The sequence below is a fragment of the Geotrypetes seraphini genome, chromosome 5 (genome assembly GCF_902459505.1).
Source record: "Geotrypetes seraphini chromosome 5, aGeoSer1.1, whole genome shotgun sequence".
Classification (NCBI taxonomy): domain Eukaryota; kingdom Metazoa; phylum Chordata; class Amphibia; order Gymnophiona; family Dermophiidae; genus Geotrypetes; species Geotrypetes seraphini.
The window spans coordinates 139,164,093-139,188,886 of record NC_047088.1 but is presented as its reverse complement, the minus strand read 5'-3'; the positions used below and the strand labels follow the sequence as shown (position 1 = coordinate 139,188,886).

The 24,794-nt window shown below is 42.6% G+C and overlaps 1 protein-coding gene across 1 annotated transcript in view; it reads left to right on the top strand.

Annotated features, from left to right (window-relative positions):
* Positions 1-24,794, top strand: part of ADAM23 (ADAM metallopeptidase domain 23) — a 727,231-nt gene that overhangs the window by 545,096 nt on the left and 157,341 nt on the right. Inside the window, 1 exon segment of the mRNA XM_033945744.1 lies at positions 3,501-3,572. Coding sequence (XP_033801635.1) covers positions 3,501-3,572 — 72 coding nt within the window.

Sequence of the window (24,794 nt, the reverse complement as noted above, 5' to 3'; positions counted from 1 at the left end):
AAAACTTCCCCACTGACAGGAGAAAAATTATTTGGTCAAAAAAATCGGGCTTAAGTAATGCTCTAATTTAGGCTGCCCATTTCAAGCAGCCTAAATTAGAGCATTACTTAAGCCCAGTTTTTTTTGACCAAAGAGTTTTCTCCCCTAACAGTGGGGAGTTTTTTTAACCTTTGGTCTGTTTTCCGGTGCGGGCCTATGATTGAAAAATGTTCCACCTATGGAAGCTTTTTGCACCTGGGGATGCTAATTTGTCCTGTGGACTTTGTGGCCAATTGATCAAGTTTTTGTTTAAGCTCAGTGGGCTGCCTGACTTGGATAGTAAGAGACATTTTTTCAAGCAGATTTTTATTGTTTAATATACTCACCACCATCTTGAATTTGTAATGTCACAGGAAATGATGCAATGGATCTTTGATTGGTGTGCTGCATGGTCTGCGCCATTTTTGTAAGGTGCTTGATCTGGACAGAATTATGACATGTTCTAAACTCTATGATAAAAATAAATAAGTACAAGCTGAATATGCAAAAATCACTCCACCACAAAAAATATATTCAGCAAAACCCACTGTACCAGAGATTATTAAGATATGTTCCTATCAACAACAGAGAAAAGACCTCAGTTCTTTCCAGAGATAATTGTCACCTGGAAAACTTTATGTTAGCTATAAAGCTACATAGGAAAAAACATCCTTGGTCTACAAAAACTCTGTATAATATTTTAACAAGTCATAGCTTTAACAACATTTGTGTAAAAAAAACTTTATATCAAAAGATAGGAAACCAACACTTATCTTCAAATCTACTCTGTCCTCTGGATGTGGTAAAAATCTTAGCAGTTAACAATCTTATTCTCCCAATGCTACTATAACTGTAACGCACAGGAGAGAAAACTATAGAATTCCCGAAAGGCCCTGTTTCACGTTTATTGCTGCATCAGTGGAAGTTCTAAAATAAAACTAAAATAAACCTTTAAATTTTCAATTTCAAATTAAATATCTTTCACATACAACTGATGGAATAATTCTACATCACCTACATAAAAAAACGAGCTACCGCTTCAGTGATTCTCTTCCAGAAAATGGCGACTCAGCGTCTGGTTAGGTGTCTTTTTTTTTATTTTATTTTTTTATCTTTATTGATTTTCAAACTACAAATGCACAATAAATGATTCACATATTTGTACATTATATAATAAGCACAACAAACCTTACAAATATTACTGTACAAAGAAATTTTCCCCCACCCTCCCAGTTAATAAACAAATAAATCAAAATCTTCATGAAACTATTTATAAATTCCTATATCAATACTATTTCCATTTCCCTACGCCCCCAGGATGTGTATGTTTACATGTCCACAAAATGAAAAATTATTCCTCTTTACAATATTTAGCCAATGGCTCCCAAACATCCATAAAATTCTTAAAACGTTCCTGTTGTATGGTCATGCAAAGTTCTATTTTATATGTATAACACAGGGTTTCCTACCAAAATGAGTAATTCAACCTATTCCAGTTTTTCCAATTTCTTAAAATGAGCTGCATGGCACTCCTGTCATTACTAATAGAAGTTTGTTATTTCTCATTGATAATTGGCTTTTAGCTCTCATGAGTGTGCCAAATAAAATAGTATCATAAGATAAAGCCACTGGATTCTCTAACATATTATTTACTTGGTCCCAAATAGACCTCCAAAACTGCAGTATTAAGGGACAATAGTAAAGTAAATGATCCAAAGTCCCAGCTTCAAGATGACAATGCCAGCATCTATTAGACTTGTAACTATCTAATTTAAGTAGACGAACAGGGGTCCAAAAAAACCTCTTATGTAATAAGAAAAAACAAGTTTGTCTCATAGATGCTGACACTGTGCATCTCATCCTCCAAGTCCAAATTCGTGGCCATTGAGACACAGTAATCTGATGCTTAATCTCAATGCTCCAAATGTCACGAAGACCAGTTTTTGGTTTCTTATTCAAAAATCCAGATATTATTTTATACCACTGAGCGGCCTGGTGCCCCAGAAAGTCCACTTGAAAACATAAAATCGGCAAGCTATATTGATTTGTAAGATTTTTCCACTTGGGGAACTCTTTCTGAATGGCTTGCTTCAACTGCAACCATCTGTAACTTTGTGATTTATTAAGACCAAATTTGTGTTGCAATCTTGAAAATTCAAGCAGCTTACCATCTGGTTAGGTTTCAAATAGAGGCGTGATGGCATCTGCTTCAGCCAATAAAAAACAAGGCTACAAAAAAAAGCGCGCCACTCTAACCTAGCGTTTGAGCCGCTGGGTATACACGAATGTAATCTAAAAATCCATTTTTGTTTGCGCTGCCTCAAAAACGTTTTAAAATCACCTCCTTTCATTGATGGAAAAAGCTGTTCAACAATCCAACAATGCATCTCAGAAAAAAGCATGGGTTTTGTAGACCAAGGATGTTTTTTCCTATTTAGCTTTATAGTTAACATAAAGTTTTCCAGGTGACAATTATCCCTGGAAAGAACTGAGGTCTTTTCTCCGTTGTTGATAGGAACATATCTTGATAATCTCTTGTACAGTGGGTTTTTCTGAATATATTTTTTGTGGTGGAGTGATGTTCTAAACTCTGTCATGCTATTTACATGTAGTAAAGGAAAATGGAATAAGATTTGATATACCTAACATGACCATTTATTTTTTTCCTCAAAACGGGACAGGACTCCGGACCCTCTTCCCCTCTCCCCCCCCCCCCTCGGTACCTTTTTTTAATCATAGCGGGTGCCTCCTGTCCCGATCTCTTTCGGCAATGGCAGAGCGGCGCACAAGGCAGGCACAAGCTTTTCACGCACCTGCCTGGTTCCACACCACTCACTGAATAGCTTCCATCAGTTCTTGCAGGACTCGCGAGAACTGATGGCAGCCATTTAGTGAGCGGCGCGGAACTAGGCAGGCATGCCACTCTGCCGCTGCCGGAAGACATCGGGACTGGAGGCACCCGCTAGGATTAAAAAAAGGTACTGGGAGGGGGGGAGGGCTGTATTAGTTATGGTACAGTATTTGTTTCTTCAGCGGGCCCTTGAAAACGGGACATATCGGTGTCCCGAAGCTGTGCTTCGGGACAACGGGACAGGTTACCTTAAAATGGGATGGTCCCGTTCAAAACGGGTCGTATGGTCACATTAGATATACCGCCTTTCTGTGGTTACATCAAAGCAATTTATATATTATCTACAGGTACTTATTTTGTAGATAGAGCAGTGGAGGGTTAAGTGACTTGCCCGGAGTCATAAGGAGCTGTAATAGGAATCAAACCTGGTTCCACTGGTTCTCAGACCACTGCACTAGCCATTAGGCTAATCCTCCATTCCTTGTACTATGCTATTATTTCTTATGTTTTTATTGTTCTCCACTTCCTACTGTCGCTAGGTAGATTAGCAATAAACAGTCTCTCTGTAATAAGAGGCTATGGATAGAAGTACATCAATTGTGTCCTAAATGTTTTTATTTTTTTCCTTCAGTTATTTGAAATTACCGAATGTGGGAATGGATATGTGGAGGCAGGAGAAGAATGCGACTGTGGGAGTCGTATGGTAAGTTAGATCTACCTTGAATAGATATTGAGTGAACTAGATAGAGCAGGCATGTATGGAAAATGAATAAAATCAGGTGATTATCTGAAAACTACTCAAAAGCACTTTTACTAAAATGTGCTAAAGTTTGAACTTAGTGCAGGTAAAGGGCAATTCTATGACTGAGTGTATGCAGTTACAGCATACCTAAATGCACAGAAAAAGCATACTTGCGCACATATGTATATTATGCATTATTTCACTTTTCAGTTTCATTGAATGTACTGCAAATAACATATCTAATCAATTTGCACAAAGTAAAATTATACTACTAAAGATAGGAAGAAAAACTATAGAAGTAGTATCCTGAATAATGGCCCAAATATATTTTCCAGGGCAAAAGGTACAGTAGTCTGGACTATAAGTTTTATCCCCATACTCGCAGGAAACTTTCAGAAGGCATCAAACAGATTCCTCAGTTCCACTTCTTTGTGTCACTGGGCAGTGCCCTTCTCCCTCAGTTTTTCCTTTTGCAAGAAGGTTGCAAAGGTGTCTTTTCTTCTGTTTTGCATCTGATTTATTATTTTGGGGGGTTTTATCCGATTCTGCAAGGCTTTCTAGTGCCCAAGAGGTCCCCAGTATTCCTGGGGGCATCTCTGCCTAGGAGAAGATACAGACTCTGTAATGAGAGATTTGTAGCTTGGGGGGGGGTAACTTTTCCTTTATGGACCATACCCAGCTGGTCTGCACTAACATTGTAGACAGCTCAGGGTTCGGTCCCCAGGTAGCGTGGCTCACCCCTGATTAATCAGGCACTTGAGCGCAGGCTGACTGGCCCCCGTATCAGTCCTGAGTGAATTGAGGGTGCCTGCTGCATTCCCCCCCCCCCCAAAGATGCAGCTGGAGCTAGTGGGGTTGAGGGTTTCAGGTTCTTGGAGCCTAACTAAAAGGCAGCTTGAAGAGACAAGCTTCTGAAGGATCTGCAGGCTTGTCTGAGACAGAAAATCCCCATAGCCCAGCACTTGACAGGATTGCGAGTACAGCCTATTATTGTTTATAGGAGACATTGGGGAGGGGGGAGTCTGAAAAATCATCATTTGGGGAATTTCTAGGGTCAGGATTCAGGTCCCCCACCTCCAAAACCCCTTTTTCTGAATTTTATGGCTTTTAATATTGCTCTTCCAAATCAAGGCCAAGCCATCTCAGTCTCCCTGAGAAATACCTCAATTTACCTCAAAATCATTAGAAATGGACTCCTCAGACTGTTTTACCCCTATATCATACCTAATTTTTGATAGCTGGCTAGCTAAGGAGTGTCTGTGCACCACATGCTGCAGGGCACATTGAGGGAAGGGGCGCTAAGCTTAGCCCCCTAAAATTTCTCCAAAGGGTTGGAGTCACAGTCAGCTCGGTTATTGGGTCAGAAATCCCTTCTAGAGCTCCCTGAGATAGATTCAGCGTAGTTGACGAAACACAAGATTGCAGACTCCTGAGGAGACAGGATGTTGCTCTGCTGAGTTCCTCAAGAAATCCAGTGCAGGGTTTTGACTCCTATTTTTTGAGTTTATTGTTTGAAGCTTATCAGAAGTTTAAAGAAGCATTAGTGTCTGGAGTTTCCCAGGTGTCAACTCAGAGGGTTTCTCCTGTGCAAAGCTCGGTTCTACTGCAGAGGGTTGATCTGCAGATCCAGAGGTCCGATCTGAGAAGATGGGGAGTCGGGCTTGATGGCATTGTTCTCCCAAAATGACTGCAGAAGTCTGAGTCACAGGTGGTCGCTCATAACCAGGAGTCTGTGCAGCTCTAGACCAAGGAGAGGACCCGACACTATATAGACTTTTAAATGGAAGTCCTTACAGTTTTCCTGCAGGGGTTCAATTTGAATCCCCATAGAAGTCTACAGCTCAAACTTCTTTGTTAAGCAATTCTAAGATCCAATCCACATACTTTCCTTCGCATCCGGAGATCACCATGATGCTGATGAGCATTGGGACATGCCAGAGAGACATTTAAGTGGTGCTAGGGCCATGTCCAAAATATATCTGATGGCAGCTATTTACACAGCCTAAGATGGATTCATTGGACGCGCAAGTTACTAAGTGAACTTCGCTTCCTAGTGAAGGCGGAGTGATCTTGAAGGATGCACAGGATTGGAAGGTGGATCTTGTGCTCAAGAGGCAGTTTGAGGCTTTAGCTTTGGGTCATAAGGAGGCAGCTATGGCTAAGATGGTGGCGCAAACCCTTCCTGAGCGCATGCAACTCAACCCGACCATCATGCTGCAAGCCGACGCGATCGAAGAGCTAAAGAAACATCTTACCACGTTTCTGGATGATAAGCTCACCAGACTGCAATCCAAGGTCGATGGCCTCAAAGACACGGTTGAGCGGCAGTCTACCCGATTGCAACACGTAGAGGACCGGGTATCGGCACAGGAGGACCGCACGGTGGCTTTGGAGGCAGGTGCCCAGACCCTGGAGGAAAAATGCCATCGGTTGGAGGACAAAGCTGAGGATCTTGAGAACCGGAGCCGACAAAATAATATCTGGCTTATCGGTCTGACGGAATCACTCACGGGACTTGACCTGCACACCCTGGTCTCCACTTGGTTACCTAAGGAACTAGGGATGGATACAGGGGGCTTGACTCTGCTGGTCGAGAAAGTGCACCGGATTGGGGTGCACCGCGATGGAGATCGGAAGCCGCAGCCCGTCATTGCTCGCATTCTAAACTTTGCCGACAAGACCCAAGGGCGGCATCTCTTATGAAGGCCATCGGCTTTTCCTTTTCCAAGATTACTCTCCTAGGGTTTCGGAGCAGCGCCGAGCAATGGCCCCGTATTGCATACAGCTTCATCAAAAACAGATGCATTTCGCTCTACAATACCCGGCAAAATTGAGAGTACACCATAACAATAAGGTGTTATGTTTCACCACACCGGCGGAGATTTGTACATTCCTGGAGGGCCTGCCTGGATGACTATGCTATCTACGCGGTTCCTGAGATCCCCGACATTGACTTAGATTTGCATTGGGGACTGGACTCTGCTACTCGCTCCACGATGTTTGTCCCTGCGGAGGGCTCGGATCCATAGACTAATTGTGTTTCCTACTCTTCACTTTTTCCTTTCCTATTTATTTCTCTCTTTTACCACCTTCTCGCTTCTGTGGTCTCCCGGACTCCCGATGTGACCTTTTGCCTCCCTTTGGGTGGCTGAGCTAGTGCTCTTCTGTCTTTGGGCCGATGGGGTGAGGTTTAGAGGCCCCTTCTATTTCCACATTTTCCTTCTTTATTATCTCCTGTTGTTTCTTGTTCTTGTACTTTCTCTCTTCTATAATGGATCGAGTTGAGTCGGGCTGGCCACTACCTCTTTGCTCATTTTTCACTTTTCCTTCCTTTTTCTCTCCTTGAATCATGCAGCTGCTTCATGTACCCAGGGCACGTCACTGTCTTTGCTTGGTGGAGCTTTGGGTCTGTATGTTGACTCTGCGGGACTGCCCCTGATTGTTGCAGCCATGATGGACCTCGATCTCAGCTGGGAGAATGGCGAAAGATTTGAGGACCTGTTAGTTCCAGCTCTCTTGTGTTCCTCTTTCTTAGTGCCCTACCTTATCTTGGGGTTCTGCTTACTCTGCCCTAGTTCTCTCTTTTCTATCCTATCTCCTTGGCTGCAGTGTGCAGGATCCCCAATTGCCAGCCTGCAGCTGGGGGATCTGGGTTTTACCCTTCCTTGTGACTGGATTAGCGGCCCCTGTGTGTCTTCTTCTGCGTCTCCTGTAGTATTTTCTTTTTTTCTTCAGCTTTTTACTATCCTTTTGATGTGCTTTGTGGTGGGTCTGGGAGATGGCTTGAGTTTGGGGAGGACTGTTTGCACTTGTTGGTGTTGCTGTCACCCCAATAGTGTGGGATTGTCGGGGAATGTTCCGTGGTATTTTGTGACTCGATACCTCCTTGTTATTTTTTTACTGACTTGATTGGTTTCCCATCTGCTTAGGATACTCTGTTTGGTCTGTTGGGACTTTCTTTCTGGGCATGAGATCACTCTCCTTTGTTTTTTTCTGGGAGGTAGGGGTATGCTTTTGGTTTTCAGAGCTCTCCTTCAGTTCTTTCGGGTGGGTGGGTTCTGTTAGGGATCTGGGGCTGGGGTCGCAGGGAGTTTTTGTTTGACTGGGGAGTGAGTTGGAGGGAAGAAGGGTTCGAGGTATCTAATGTGGGCCCGGTCTAGGATGTTTCGGGGTTAGGTTGAGAGACTATACTCATTTTAGTGGGATTTTTTCTGTCTGGCTGATATTAGATAAGGGTTCGGGAGAGGGGAGGGGTGGTTGAGTGCATGCAGTCTTTCTTGGGTTAGGGGAGGACTTTCCGGGAGGGGGAGGAGCGGCAGAATTGGGGGGGTGAGTGTGGTATGGCTGTGGATGTATGTGGGGTGGGGTGTGAGACAACAGGGGGGGAGAGGAGATGAGGGTGGTGGTGGCCGGGGGACTAGAGGGACTGTGGGATCGCTGTTTTCCACCGGAGCCAGGCCTAGCTGGGGGGTCTGGCCTCTGGCTTGTTTTTCTCTATTTGTGCTAAGGTTGCAGTGGTGGCTTTTCCTGCTTAGCAGCTATGGTTAATTTAACGGTAATTACTCTAAATGTAGATGGCATACACTCTCCAATTAAGCACAAGAAAATTCTCACTTGGCTTCGGCAACATCACGTTGACAAAGCCTTCCTTCAGGAAACCCATCTGAGGAGTACTGAGCATGAGAAGCTACGTAGAGAGAGGGTGGGAGATGTGAGTTACTCAGCTTATAATGGTAGACAACGAGGGGTGGCTATTCTGGTGCACAAACACATACCGCTCCACATTCACAAGACCATTCCGGACAACGATGGCCGTTACATTCTTGTCTTGGGGGAGCTCTGGGGCTCTCAACTCCTCCTTTGTAACCTTTATGCCCCGGACGTATATAGCCATAGCTTTTACTCTGGGCTGTTGGGCATCATAGCGCAATATCCCACTTATCAATTGATTATTGGGGGGAGGGATTTTAACTTCACAGCTGATCCCACTTTGGACTGCTCTCCTGCCATGCCGCAACCTCGAAATTCCGCTCGCATGGGGGTGAATTTCTAATGTAACCATCTGCGGTGGTGGACACGTGGAGAACTCTCCATCCATTTGACAGGGAGTACACATTCTATTCTAATCCATACTCTATGTATTCCCGTCTGGGCTATGTTCTAGTGTCGACTATGTACTCTTTTTTCCCGGGTGGACAAAGTTACCATTGAAGATACTTCACTCTCAGATTATTCGGCGGTAGTGCTTACTCTGGGGGTCACTGACCAGAAACGGGACAGAACCTGGCAGTTTCCTGCTTCTTTATATTCTGATAGAAATTTTAAGGTGTACTTGCAGGCCCGCTGGCTGGAGTATGACCTGCATAACAACACCCCAGATGTAGATCCTGAGGTGTTCTGGGATGCTTCTAAAGCGGTAATGTGGGGCCATATTATTCAATATGTCACTACTAAACGGAAACAGCAAGGGGAGAAACTTCTCGCTCTTTCGGTACAGTTGGCGGCGTTGCACAAGCGTCACCGGACGAATCTGACGGGGTCGGACGGACAGCAAATTAAATCTCTTCGTCATCAGATTACTGAGATCTTGGATCACCGCACTCGCCAGGATATTTACTATCAGAAATTTTGTCTTTATCAGTGGGGCGGTAAGGCGGGCAAACTTCTTGCGAAACTGGTTCGGCCTTATAGGAAAAAACAAATTATTCGACAGGTGAAGAATGCTTGAGGAGATAGCTTTACTCAGGAGGCCCAAATTCGGGAACAATTTGTGGACTTTTATAGCGCTCTTTATGCGCGGCGGGACTTCACTGAGGAGGATCGAGATCGCTTTTTCCGGGATATTCGTCTTCTGCGACTATCCGCAGCACAGGCAGAACAGCTGAGCACTCCTATATCCCTAGAGGAAGTTCATTCGGGGGTTCAGAAGCTGAAGTTCACCAAGTCCCCAGGACCCAATGAATTTGGCCCTGAATATTATAAACTTTTGCCTGATCTTCTTGCGCAACCCTTGGGAAACTTTTTAATTTTCTATCCATTTCTGCCTCGGGCCTCCGGAGCAATTTAGCTCATATCACCTTGTTCCCGAAACCTGGGAAGGATCTCACGCAAGTTGGTTCTACCAGCCGATTTCATTGTTGAACCAAGATGTTAAATTGTTGGCTTCTATCTTAGCAGCCCGGCTGAATTTGTTCCTGCTCCAGCTCATTGTGGAGGATCAAGTAGGGTTTGTTCCCTAGCGGTATGCTTCTATGAACCTCCTTAAAGCATTGACGGCGCTTCATGAGCACCAGGGCGGAGGGGGCACTTCTGCGATCGTTGGGTTGGATATGGAAAAGGCCTTTGATAGTATTTCATGGCAGTACCTCTTTTGGGTGTTACAGGAGTATGGCCTGACTGGGAACTTTCTTCTGTGGATTCAGGGCCTATATACCTTGCCACAAGCAAGACTTATCATTAATGGTGGCCTTTCTCTCTCCTTCCTGCTATGCAAGGGGACACGTCAGGGATGCCCTCTCTCTCCCCTACTTTTCGTCTTAGCTATTGAACCGCTCGCCATTAAGATCCGCACAAATCACGAGCTGCTTGGTATTCACATAGGGAGTGAGGAATGTCACATCGCTATGTTTGCGGATGATATCTTGCTCTTAGATCAGGCCCCTCTTCACTTGCTGGTGGCATTATGTCTAGTAGCAGAGTTTGGTGTCCTCTCGGGTCTTCAAGTGAATTGTGCCAAGTCTGAACTGCTACCCCTGACGGGACTTGGTCCAGAGCCTTGGCATGCAGCTTTGCAGATTCCGCCAGTGCGTAAACCAATGCGATATCTTGGTATTTATCTACATACAGACCCTCGGGGTCTGTATAAATGTAATGTTTTGGCTGCTATTGATAAAATTCAGGCCCTCTGTTCTGCTTGGCGAGACCTCCCGCTGTCCTTGATGGGGAAGGGCGGCTTTGGTTAAAATGATCTTACTACCCAAACCTTTGTACCTTCTCCAAACGATGCCCTTTTGGGTGCTACAGCGAGATATTGGGAAGCTTCGTTCCATTTTCACCTCGTTTATGTGGCGCCATCGAGCAGCGCGTATCACTTATGTGAAGCTGACTAAGCGGGAGGGGGGCTTGGGTCTCCCTGATATCTGTGCATATAATGTGGCAGCTCTTATGCGTTTTGTCCACGAGGGGGTGACTGGGATTGCTCGGTTTTCCCCTTCGGGGTGGATGACGGGGTGGTGCGCGCCTTTCACTTTCCTCAATCTTCTGCATACATCCCGAGGTGGGGGGGGGGAGCCCTATCCTCCAAGTTACGGTTTCTGCGCCCTTTTTGTTTGGCCTGGAGGTGGTGGCGCAAGCTGCAGGCCCGGTCCCCGTCAGCCTCTCCCTTTTTGCAACTCCAGGATAATCCCAGTTTCACTCTGGGCCTTGGCCGTTCTCCGTTCGTTGCTTGGGCTTCTAGGGAGGCTTTCACTCTTTCTCATCTGATGGATGGTGACACAGGTGTTTTTGCTACATTTGTCCACATTCGGGAACAGTGGGACATCCCCAACCATCAATTTTTTGCCTATTTACAGGCTCGACATTACTTTCAGAGTCTTCACCAACAGTTTGGCACAGAATGGATGTGCGGCCCTCTCGACGAGTATTTACTTTGTGTATCGGCCTCCCAGAGCTCCTTATTGGTCTGGTATCAAGTAGTTTGATCCTTAGTTTCCCAGGGTCATTTAACTACTCTACGGAAAAGGTGGAACCGGGACCTTGCTGCACAGTACACCCCAGATATATTTTTGGAGCTCTTTCATACTTTGCATGATTTTGTGAAGTCGGCGGCTTGGCAGGAGACCCAGTTTAAAATCCTACATAGGACTTATATCACTAAACAGAGGGGGGCTCGTCGCATGGGTTTGTGGGAAGAGACTTTGTGTACCAAGTGTTGTTGGGCCCCTGGGACAGTACTGCATTCCTTCTTGGAATGTCCTGAACTATCCATATGGAACTCTTCCTTTACGCAAATTCATCTAGTCCTACAACGCAAAGTTGAGTGGGATTACAAAACACTGCTCCTCGGCGACCAGTCCTTGCTGGAAGAGCAGGGCCTTATGGTACATCAGCGGCGCTTCATTTATCTGATTTTGTTGACGGTTAAATGAACAATCTTACAATACTGGGTCCAGGCAGGGTCTATTCCCTTAGACAGTCGGCTCAATCAGATGATTGAGCTGATGCGTTTCGAACTCTGCTATCATAAATGCTCCACCAACCCTGAGGTGTTGGCCTATTTGGCCCTTTGGAGGGTGTTTCTGCAATCACCTCTGGTCTTCTGGCTTGGAGGGGTAGGGAGGGGGGACTGACTGGGGAGTGTGAGCAGGGTATGTATGCTTGTTTGACTGCTATGTGTTGTCTGGTATGTGTGTTGTCCCTTGCGTAGGGAATTCTTGGGGAGGGATGAAACATATTAAAAACTTTATGAGGCCGGGCTGTTTTTGCTCTTGGACAGTGCGGTGTTTTCTTGGTTTATTTTAATCTTTTGTTGCTGACTAATGTGCCCTTGTACTGGCTGCTAATGTTTGCATATTTCCTATTTCATTATGGAACCATGCTTGTTCTCTTGTGGACTCTAATAAAAATGATGTTCAAAAAAAACAAACCAAATAACCCGGGACTCTGCACTGAATCCTACTGAAATAAAAACTTGATCTCTGATTTCATTTTGCTTCTGTTATTATTTATGTTAAAGTGCAATACCCATTATCTATATTCGGTATTTGTATTCATCTGAATAATAATAGGAATATATGCTATTCAGTACAGCTCTTTTGTAATAGAATATAATAGTAATAATAAAATTGACCTAAACTTTCTATTATTATGTGTCCCTCCACCAGTAGGGCAAAACAAAATGACTTCACTTCAAGATTTAATTTTTGACTTTTGCTCAACTTCATCGCTCCCTCTGATCTTAGGTGATTTCAACATTCATTTTGATAATCCGTCTGACATTAACATCCAGTATTTACTAAGCATTCTTCAACCTTTAAACTTGCATTCTATTGTAGCTGGTCCGACTCATTCGGCTAACCACACTCTAGACATGGTATTTTCTCAGTTTTCTAAATCAATAACATACAAAACTCAACCAGAATCCAAGCTTATCTCATACCATGATTTTTCTAAATTAGATACCAACGAAGATATCATCCCATTTTTTGATTTACCCTCTATCAACACCACATCTAACTCAATTGAGGACCAACTGCACATCTGGAATTCTTCTCTTCAACTTCTTTTAGACAGTAAAGCTCCCATAATCTTTAAATCCATATCTTTACATAGAACTACCAATCCATGGTATACAGCTGAACTTCACCTTATTAAAAAGCAGCTTCGCTCCCTTGAAAGAAAATGGCGACACACTAAATCTTCAATTAACCTTCGAAATTTTAAAGAAAAGGCAGCTATTTATAAAACAAAAATTAATCAGGCAAAAACTCAATTTTATTCGGATAAAATTAATAAAGCAAGAAACCCTGCTACTTTGTATAATATTTTAAAATCCATCTCACCACAGAATAAAAATAAAAATATGACATCTCCTCAGACAATTTCTTTGAACGCACAAGACATAGCTGATGCATTCAATCAAAAAATCAAAAATATCCGAAACACATTTCTTCCCAGTACATCAAACATCGCCACTAGTATACACCATATTGAGCTCGTCCCAACAGCTAAATGTTCAAATTTTAAACTTCCTTCTCTTAATGACATCAAAACGCTTTTCTCACAAATTAACTTATAAAGCTCTGGATCTGAAATTTTTCCTCCTTTTTATTTAAAAAAATTTTTCCATCAGCTAGGACCCATCATCCATTCAATTGTATTAAAAAGCTTACTTACTTCTTCAGTTCCTACATCGTGGAAAACTGCTTTTTTTACTCCTTTACTTAAAGATCATAAAATCAGTAATAGCGATCCCACTAATTACCGACCAATTGCAAATATCCCCTTTTTAGCCAAATTGACTGAGAAACTAATAATTAACCAAGTATCTGATTTTATCGAATCAACAAATGTCTTGCATCCTAACCAAACAGGCTTCCGTAAATGTCATAACACCGAATATTCCATGATTGGTCTAACTAACAATATCCACTACTTTTTGGACCATCACAAATCAGTTGCTCTTTTCTCGCTAGATATCTCTGCTGCATTTGATACAGTTGATCATGATCTCCTACTTAGTCGACTTGAATCAATAGGCATTTGTGATCAAGTTTTTAGCTGGTTTACCTCTTATCTTACTAATTGTACCTCTTTAGTTAGAGTCAATAATGAATACTCTAATTCTTACTCTACATCCTTTGGAATACCTCAAGGATCAATTTTATCGCCTCTTTTATTTAACATTTTTCTTTCTCCATTATTTAGTCTCTGTCAATCAGTTGGTTTTACCTCTTTTTCATATGCCGATGATATCCAACTAATACACCGTTTTGACCCGGAAAACCAGGAAGACATTTTATCTATAAATAAAAAACTTGATCTAGTGCACAATTAGCTTAACACAAATAAATTAGCGTTAAATATTAAGAAAACAAAAATCATGATTTTTAACTGGAAAAATGACATAATTCTTAAAAAGCCATTCATCCTTAATAACAATACTTTAGAAATAGTCCACAATCTAAAAATTCTAGGAGTTATAATTGATGATAAATTGATTTTCCACGATCATATTAATAATATAGTCAAATCTTGTTTCTATAAACTACGGCTAATAAGATCAATCGCCAAATTTTTGGAGCCTAAATCACGCAATATTCTGATCCATTCACTAGTCATAGCCAAATTAGATTATTGTAACTCCCTATTACTTAACATCTCCCAAAATGAAAAGCGACGTCTTCAAATCATTCAAAACACTGCCTCTATTTATCGATGCTCATTGGCTTCCTATTAGCCACCGTATTTTATATAAGGTAATGTTGCTCATTTTTAAAACCCTAGTTCATAGCGAGCCTCTGTTTATATCAAGGATGTTAATTCCTTATAATCCCGTTCGTTCACTTAGATCATCTTCTCAAAACTTATTAGTTATACCTTCCCTTAAAACAATAGGAACAAGAAGAGCAGACATGTTTTCTGTTATGGGTCCACAATGGTGGAACTCTCTACCACAACATATTATAAACGAAAGAGATCTTCTTTCTTTTAAAAAAAATTTGAAAACTCATCTTTTTAAAGATGTTTTTAATACTCTTTATTAAAAATTTTTTAGTTTTTTAATCTTTTACTTATCCCCGTTCCCTTATTTGTTTTTCTATATATAACAGAAGTAATCTTTCCCCCTTTTTTCCTCCCAATTCAAGTTTGTCTTGTCTTAAAATTGTCGTGACTGAGTTTTAATTTGTATCTTTATATTTTATTCTTTTACTTATGTACATCGCTTTGTAAACAGATTCAGTGATAAATCAAATATTAATAAACCTTGAACCTTGAATAATAAATAATAATAATAACAACAGTTTATATACCGCAGGACCGTGAAGTTCTATGTGGTTTACAATGATTAAAAGGTATTACAGATTGAGTGGAACAAACATAGTTCAGAGTTAGTGAATAACAGTTCTAAAGATCACTTGTTGAGGACTAAGATTGTATAGGTCAGTTACCTAAGTACTTCAGGAACAGATGTGTTTTTAGGCGTTTCCTGAATTCACTGTAAGTAGTAGGCACGAGCAGTTGTTCCAGATCTTTAGCCCATAATGCTGCTTGATGTGAGAAAAGATGTTGGTGATGACTTTTAAATTTACAATCTCTAACCGGTGGAGAAACAAAGTTCAGATGTGAGCTTCTCCTATGTCTGTTGATTGTGAAAGAGAAAAGGTCTGTTATATATTTAGGGGCTAAGCCGTAAAATACCTTGAAGCAAAAACAACCAAACTTGAATTTCACACGTGCCTCCATCGGCAGCCAGTGTAGAAGTCGATAGGAAGTTGTAACATGATCAAACTTCTGTAGGTAGGAAAGGGAAGAGAGGCAGAAGTAGCCTAAGAGCTCACAGAGAGGAGGATGGATAAGAAAAGAGATGCAGACGAAAATTAATTTTACTGCTCAGGGCCATGATCAAATACTTTGTTTTATAAGTATTATCAATTGCTATATTCAAAGCCATCAGATTTGCTGTATGGTAAGGTTTACTTGAATAGTTTATCCCTGCCCAAGGTGTCTGATCAGTATCGGTTGATGTGGTGTCTGTTATTCAGACTGGTGCACTACTGAAAGCACCGGGACCTGATGGATTCCGACTGGAGTTTTACAAACTACTTCAGGAATCATTGACTCCTATTTTAGCTCAAACCTTTAATGCTTTTATACACAGGGGTTGTTTACTGGCATCTCTAGAGATGGCTCAAGTAATAGTGTTGTTAAAGCTGCATAAAGATGCAGAGGTGTCCTCTTCCTATCGCCCTATATCAATAATAAATGTGGAGGCCAAGCTTTTTGCTAAAAAATTTAGTAAATCGTTTGGCTAAGTGCCTCTCTTCTGTGATTGCTAGCCCTCAGGTGGGTTTTATGATGGGCTGTACCATTACTAAAAATATTTTATCTCATCTGCTCACTTTGGAATATGTGGCAGGGTCTCAAACTCCCTCTCTTTTGATAAGTTTTGATGCCGAAAAGGCCTTTAATAGGGTATCTTGGGATTTCTTGTTTTCTGTTCTCGATCATTATGGTTTGGGGGGCTACTTTCAGGATGCTGTCCATGCGTTTTGTAGCCACCCTCGTGCCTTTGTTTGGGCAAATGGCTCTGTTCTCCTGCATTTGATATTTACTGGGGTACGAGGCAGGGGTGCCCACTCTCCCCGCTACTTTTTGCGCTTACGATGGACCCCTTGATAAGGGAAATTTTGTCTCATGTCGATATTAGAGGGGTCCAGATTGGGCACTCTACTTTTAAAATATCCGCCTTCGCTGATGATCTCCTTGTTTACTTGACAGACCTTGCTCAATCTTTTTCTTACCTGATGGAGAGTTTTTCAGAATATGGAGACTATTCAAGTTTTAAATTGAACCTTGATAAATCATTAACATTGGCCACATCATCGGTGGTCAAGGACCCTTGGCAGGGCCCTTTCCCACTGCAGTGGGTCGTGACTTCCTTTCGCTATCTGGGTATCCAGCTTCCTGTTAACACGTTCTTGTTATATAGGTGTAATTTTGAGCCCTTACTTTGTTATACTGAGGAGTGTCTGGAGTGGTGGTCCCTTTTACCTATTTCTCTTCATGGTAGGATTCAACTATTTGGCATGATTCTTTTTCCCAAGTAGCTTTACATGTTACAGCACAATGTAACGACCACATCTGGAGTACTGTGTCCAATATTGGTTGCCGTACCTAAAGAAGGACATGTAGATACTTGAGAGGGTTCAGAGAAGAGCGACAAGAATGATAAAAGGTATGGAAAACCTTTCATATGCAGAGAGGCTAGAAAGGCTGGGGCTCTTCACCCTGGAGAAGCAAAGACTCAGAAGAGACATGATAGAGACTTACAAGATCATGAAGGGCATAGAGAAGGTAGAAAGGGATAGATTCTTCAGCCTATTGGGAACTACAAGAACAAGGGGGCACTCGGAGAAATTGAAAGGGGACAGGTTTAGAACCAATGCTAGGACATTTTTCTTCACTCAAGAGGGTGGTGTACACCTGGAATGCGCTTCCGGAGGATGTGATAGGACAGAGTACATTAAGGGGATTCAAAGAGGGATTGGACAAGTTCCTGAAGGATATGGGGATTGAGGGATATAGATAGAGGTAGAGCTAGGATCATGAAAGGGTATAGATAGAAGAAAAATGGGGATTAAAGGGTTTTAGACAAAGGATCACTTACAGGTCATGGACCTGATGGGCCGCTGCGGGAGCGGACTGTTGGGCGCGATGGACCCCTGGTCTGATCCGGCAGAGGCAACTTCTTATGTTCTTAATTACCTTTGTAACTTCTGAAACATGATGTTCGGAAGCTGAATACACTATTGTCCCGATTTCTTGGGGGGGGGGGGAAGAAGCCAAAGATGGTGTTTATGGTGTTTTAATTTTATGCTGGATGCCTGGGCTCAGGGGGTATGGGGTTGCCCAATCTGCAGTTTTATTATTTGACTTGTTTAGCGCACCATTTGGGAGAGTGGTTTGGCGACCATCAAGATTTTACTCCCAAGACTCTGGAAAAAGCTTTTTTTTTACACCCTATCATGTTTTTTCTTTATTGCAGACCCTCATGGGGCTGCTTCTTACTCATTTGAAAAGTAATCTCATTCTTTCTTCTCTGTGTATCATTTGGATGGCATTGTTTAAGTCGTGGGGTAGTAATCCTAGAATTACTAAATATGTGCCTATTTCAGGGAATCTGCAATTCTCTCCAGGCTTGGATAATGCCAGTTTCCGCCTTATGTTGTTGCATGATCTCACCCTCCTCTCATGTGATGGGAGAGGAGGGTTCCCTGTTATCGTGGTCCTCTCTTCGTCAACATTGTGATTTAACTATGGGAGATTTCTTAGCCTACAAACAACTTCAACACTATGTGGGGTCCCTGTCTCGCACTGATTTCCAATTTCCATTTGAGGTTAAATTTCAAGAATTCCTGGCACCTTATCTGGAGGACAGGTTTACGGTTTCTGGGCTGTTTAGAGATATCTATCGTATGCTGGGGTAGACAGATAGAGATGCATTGCATTCTCGTTGGAGCCGGGATTTGGGGATGCCCTTGGATTCAAATTACCTTCTTTCTTTGATTAAACGGATTCTGGGGATTTCTGTTAATGCAGATTTGCGGGAGTGCCAATTCTGTACTCTCCACCGGGCATATTTTACACAGGTGCAGCTCTTTCATTCGGGTTATGTCACTTCTTCTGACTGCCAAAAATGTTCTCAGCAGGCCCATTCATTTTTTCATGTGCTTTGATTATGTCCGTCAGCTAAATGCTTTTGGAGGAGGGTTCTAATTTTTGCTGAGCCTTTGTTTCACTGCTCATTGCCCTTTTCAGCTGCGGGTTTGCTATTAGATAAGTATGAAGTGTTTCAACTTCCTGCTTGGGACCCTCACCAATTTATGAGGAAGCTGGGTGTGTTGGGTAAAAAGGAGATCCTTTCAGTTTGGACTTCTGGGGCTCCCCCTTATTGGATCTGGAGGAATCACTTACACTTGATCTTGGAGTGTCAGGCTGTTCATCATAGTCCTAAGGGCAAGCTGCCACAGCCACTACCTATTTAAAGGTTTCCTTCAAATATGGGTCCCTACATACAGGGTCTACCTCTTGTATAGGTGCTTTGTCATTGGAGTCATCCTCTTCGGAACGTGTCGCAGTACTGTGGTACCAGCAACAAAGCCTCAAGTGCCAGATGTTTTGCTTCTAGAGGAGCTCGGGGACCAATTTCAATTGCTTCTACCAACACTGACTACTCTGCTACCAGCCCAGCCTGTGCCTAACATTGCCAGGACCTCTGTGCCGTTGATGCTTCATCGGTGCATTCCAAGGACTCTCAACGTCGATCCAGTCCTGCCATTCTGGCACCAAAGCATCGCTCTTCCAAGCACCGGTCCCCATCTACTCAACGTCATTTGTCATATTCCAGACACTCTGATAAGAGCTCCATGAAGTCCGGAAAGGGTCCCGAAAACGAAAACATTCGAAGACTCCGACACTGGACCGGCACCAATTGAAGCATCGTTCTCCTTCTCTTCTGCAGGACTCGGATCTACAGGATGACTCTGATCCTGATCCGCCACCTTCTACTACCGATGCTGATGATTCTCCTGCATTGAAATCTCTGAGACATTCTCCAGATAGAGCTTCTTCTCCCACTGAAAAACTTTCATTTAGTCAATTTATTCGACAAATGGGAAAGGATCTTTCTGTGAAATTGGAGGCTGATTCCAAATACAGTGAGGAGTTTCTGGAAACTGGATTACAATCAACCACCTAGGGACATGCTCAAGCTTCCTTTGTATGGGATTCTGAGAGAGACTCTACAAAAATTGGGAATTGCTTCTCTCGGTGCCGGTGGCACCCAAAAAGTTGGATTCTCTGTATAAGATCATTTCTCTCCTGGGATTTGATAAATTTCAACTCCCTCATCAATCCCTTGTAGTGGAGTCTACTTTGAAAAAATCTACTCCTAGTTCCTCCTAGTAGGGAGGGCCACACTATCAACAGATTTGGTTAACGGCTCTACCAAAATTCCATATTGGTTAATAGAGCTGTCAACTACAATTTCTATTTCTCATGCTACTTGAAACATCTCATGAAGCAGTTTTCTGCATATCAAAAACATATTCCTTCTCGTAAGTTGAAAGGTTTCCAACATCTCGTGAGCACTGTCCTTCAGTTAAGGAAGTATCTGGTTCACTCAGCTTATATCAAAAACCTCGAGCAACCTTAGATATTTTCAGTTTAAACCCGCTTTAAGACCTCAGCGGTGCAGGCTGTGTGTAGATCTAATTCACAGTTTCATTAGCACCAAAATCTTCATCGGTCTATTTGTTATAGTTTTTTATATATATAATTTTATTCCTTTTTTCTATAACTCTATATTTGTTTAGTTCTAATACTCATCTCTTTTATGAAGGCGGATGCATTTCTGCTGAATTGGACATGCAAGTTTCTCTACGTGTTTCCACCTACTCCTCTCATTCTAAAGACTCTTGTCAAAGTCAAGCAGGAGGCCGCCACAATGATTCTCATAGCTCCTTGGTGGCCCAGGGAGCCAATGCATCTGCCGATATTTCCATCTCTTCTTACGCAGTCAAGGTGCACTTCTACACCCCAACCTTCAGTCTCTACACCTGACAGCTTGGTATCTCTCAGGCTGATTTGACTGATCTTCACATTTCTCAGCCTGTTCAACTTATTGTAGAAGCCTCCAGGAAACCAGCCACTCAAAAATGCTATCAGCAAAAGTGGACTCGTTTTTCTTCTTGATGTCTTCTTCATCATTATGATCCAAAATCCATTTCAGTTTCACTAGTCTTGGATTAACTTCTTCATTTGTCTGATTCGGGACTCAAGTCTACATCTTTTAGAGTCTATCTCAGTGCTATTGCAGCTTTTCATCAACCAGTTGAGAGTAAATCTCTCACTACTCATCCTCTTGTCTCCAGATTCATGTAAGGTCTTTTCAATGTTAAACCACCTCTCAAGCCACCTCCAGTAGTCTGGGACCTCAATGTGGTGCTTACCAGATTGATGAAGCCTCCATTCAAACCAATGTCTACAGCTCATCTCGAGTATCTACCTGGAAAGTTATTTTTCTCATTTCACTCACTTCTGCCAGAAGAGTAAGTGAACTTCAAGCCTTAGAGGCAGATCCACCTTTCACTGCGTTCCATAGCAGACAAGCTCAGACAAAGTGGTTCTTCGCACACATCCAAAGTTTTTACCAAAGGTCATCACTGAATTTCATCTCAATCAGTCGATTGTGCTTCCAGTATTTTTTCCTAAGCCTCATTCTCACTCAGGAGAAACAGCTCTTCATTGCAAGCGAGCTTTGACCTATCATCTCAGCAGGACAAAGGCTCATAGACCATCTCTTCAACTTGTTATCTCTATTGATCCTAACAGGTTGGGGCATCCTATTTCGAAGAGAACGATTTCCAACTGGTTGGCTTCCTGTATATCATTCTGTTATGCTCAGGCTGGGCTGCAACTGGAGAGTCATGTCACAACCCATAAGGTTCAAGCTATGGCAGCTTCAGTAGCTTTCCTTAGATCTACCCCTATTGACAAAATTGGCAAAGCTGCTACTTGATCCTTGGTTCATACATTCACCTCACATTACTGTCTGGAATCTTTTTCCTGATGGATGGGCACTTCGGCCAGTCAGTATTACAAAATTTATTTTCCTAAAGGCCAACACTCCCACCATCCCATTCTGGTTAGCTTGGAGGTCACCCACATGTGAGAATATGCTGCCTGCTTGTCCTGGTATAAAGCACAGTTACTTACCATAACAGGTGTTATCCAAGGACAGGAGGAAGACAGGAGGAGACAACCTGCCCATCTCCCCTGGTTGGCTTCTTAGCTGGCTTACTGAACTGAGGAGCCACACCATTAATTCTAACGTCAGAGAGGAAGTTCTGGACCAGCCATGCAGTGATTGGCTGGTCCAGAACTTCCTCTCCGATGTTAGAATTGACATTGGGTGAAAAGGCTTGTTGGCCAGCCTCTTGTACAGTCACTGCTCGTGCCTGGCCTGTCCCTGTTGCTTTGTCCGGGGGGGGGGGGGGGGGCGTTGTGGGGAGGGTAGCAGTGTCGGGTTGGGGAGGGGAGGCAGGGAAAAATCAGACATGGCTGCAGTTTCAGTGGGTGGAAGAGGCAGGGAGAGATCCCTGGCGGCAGGTGGACCGCATACCCTCTGGGGTACCACAGGTTGAGAAACACTGCTTTAAGGTACAGCATGCACAACCACAGACTATTCTTAATGTGGCCATGCATCATTCCTGAATCTGCTACAGGAGAAGTATAACAGTCTATTCCACTAGAAATACTGCTCAGTGAAATCAAATGAAGGTGCAACCGCATTCTTAAGTACGAGTCGTTCTTAAGTCATCGTCTGTAACTTGGGAACTGCCTATATAAGGAATTACAGAATGTATATGCTATATTATAGCAGTTTGAGGAGGGCAGAGTTGTGAATGGAGTAATAGGGAAGGGAGAATAGAGGTTCTATGACTGTACTGGTAGAGCACTTGAATATGGGATTTAGTGACTAGGTGTTTCGAGTGAGTTGTCTATGATGTGTATGCTTTCAAAGAAGAGAGTTTTTAATTTTTTTCAGAATCTTCCATCCTAATGTCAATTGGGAGATTGTTCCAGGTCTTGGTGCCAAGATAGGTGAAGAGTGAGTTGAATGTTCATTTGTATTTAACCCCTTTGGGAGATGGAAGGTATAGTGGAAGTGATTCTAGTTTTCTGGCTGATATTGACCGGGAATTGATGAATAAGTTTGAATGGTTCAGCATTTTTTGCTTATAGGATTTGGAACATTATACATGATAGTTTGAAGGTGATAAGAGCTTTGACAGGTAGCCAGTGTAAGTTCTTATAGTAAGGTGAGACAGCGTCAAATTGTTGTACTTTGAATATTAGTCTGATTGATGTGTTTTGACTCATCTGTAGTTTGTTCATGAGAGTAGAGTTTAGACCCGCATAGAGGGAGTTGCAGTAATCCAGCTAGGACAGTATAAGCATTTGTGTTAGTAAGGCAGTCTTGAAAAAAGGATCTGATAAGTCTTAGACTTCTCATATTGTAGGTTTTCTTCCTTAAGTTAGATACTTGAGATTTGTATGATAGGATGGAGTTGAGTATGACTCCATGGACCTTGGAAGTCTTGTTGATATCTAGTTTGGGTCCTGAAGTTAGAGTTACAGTGAGAGGAACTGTATGTACAGTGTTATAAAACCATAGAACTTTAGTTTTGTTTGAGTTTGTTGGATGTGGCCCAGGTCTGTATTTTGTCTATTCTATTTTATATTATCAGTGTTGTATCATTAGTCACGATTAATTGGGATGAGTATAAGAATGTCATCTGCGTATAAGAATATGCATTCATTGTTGTTGAATTTGATATGGCCTAGTGAGCTCATGAAAAGGTTATAGAGGACTGGTGATAATAGTAATCCTTGTGGTACGCCACAGAATGCTTGCCAGTTTTTTTATAACGCTTTGTTTTTTTAAACAAGATATTGTCTGTTTTGTAGGAAGTCTTTGAACCAGTTCAGGATGGTTCCTATCTGGAATGTAATATTGGTATGTTGTTTAAAACACTCTTTCTTAGTAAATGTCCCCAAGGACATGAACAAACATTATTTAAATCTCCAATATGCACTCTTTGAACTAAAAAAAAAAGAATTTTTAAGTTAAATTATTTGGCCAAGATCACAGGCAAAGCTTGTTAGCGTCTCAAAGTCAGTGAACTGATGACATTCCCCTTTGAATGCTAATAGTAATGCAAAAGGAAAACTCCACCTATATTTAATGTCTTTTATGCATAGAAACTGAGTAATGGGTGAAATTTTTTCCTGAGCTGGAAAGTATTTGCAGGTAGGATGGCATATTTCATATATACTGAACTATAAACTGAGATTTTGGGGCCCAAAAATCAGGGTCTTGGCTTATAGTCAAGTTAAAAGACTCGACTATTCCCATACACCCCACTCCCCTGGTGACCAGCAATCTCATATCTCCTGCCAAGGCGGTCAAGCCATCTGGTCTCTCAAACTACCCCTTCCGCCTTTATCATGGCTGCCACAGCCACTACCTATTTAAAGGTTAAATCTTCACCATGCAGCATGACTGATACCCTGCTTACACCAGTCCCACACTATTCCTTCTAGCACAACTTCTATGTCAGAATGGAAGGGCTGTGGGGCTGGTGTGAGCAGCGTATGTGTCATGCTGCTGACAAAGATCTAACCTTTAAACAGGTAGCAGCAGTGGCTACCCTGATGGTGGTGGGAGAGACCTTATCGCCCAACTGCCTGGTTCCGCACCCTGTCTCTCCTCTCTCCTGATGCCTCGCAAGCTTCCACCTGGCCTGCAGTAAGTCCTGATGGTCCAGCGATGGGAGGGGACAGGATAGATCCCTCCTACCTCTTATCCTGGCTGATTTTAACAACTCTCACTTCCGTCCCACCTGCCCAATGAGTAAAAAGCATACCTTGAAAATCCCTGGTGGACCAACAGTGGGCTAAGACAGGAGGGATTCCTCCTGCCTCCTGTGCCTTCCGACTCTAACAACACTCCCCTCCCTCCCGCTACACCGATTAGTTAAAAGCATACCTTTAAAATCCCTGGTGGTCCAGCTGTGAACCGGGGCAGGAGTAATCTTCCTACTCTCCTGCCCTGTTAAGGGCCGCTATTTGATTGACTGTCGTGAGTTGGGGAGAAGGGAGGTGAGAGTTGTTAGTCAGCCAGGACAGAAGGTGGGAAGAAAACCCTCTTGTCCCAGCCCACCATTGTACCAATAAGTCTTACAGTAGGCCTAGTGGAGGCCTGCAACAGGTTCAGGAAATATAAATATAAACTGAAACCACATTATTATGGCCCAAAAATCTCAGTTTATATTCAAGTATATACGGTACATTGGCTTCACATGCAATAAGAACAAAGCAGTTAAAAATAAGCACTTC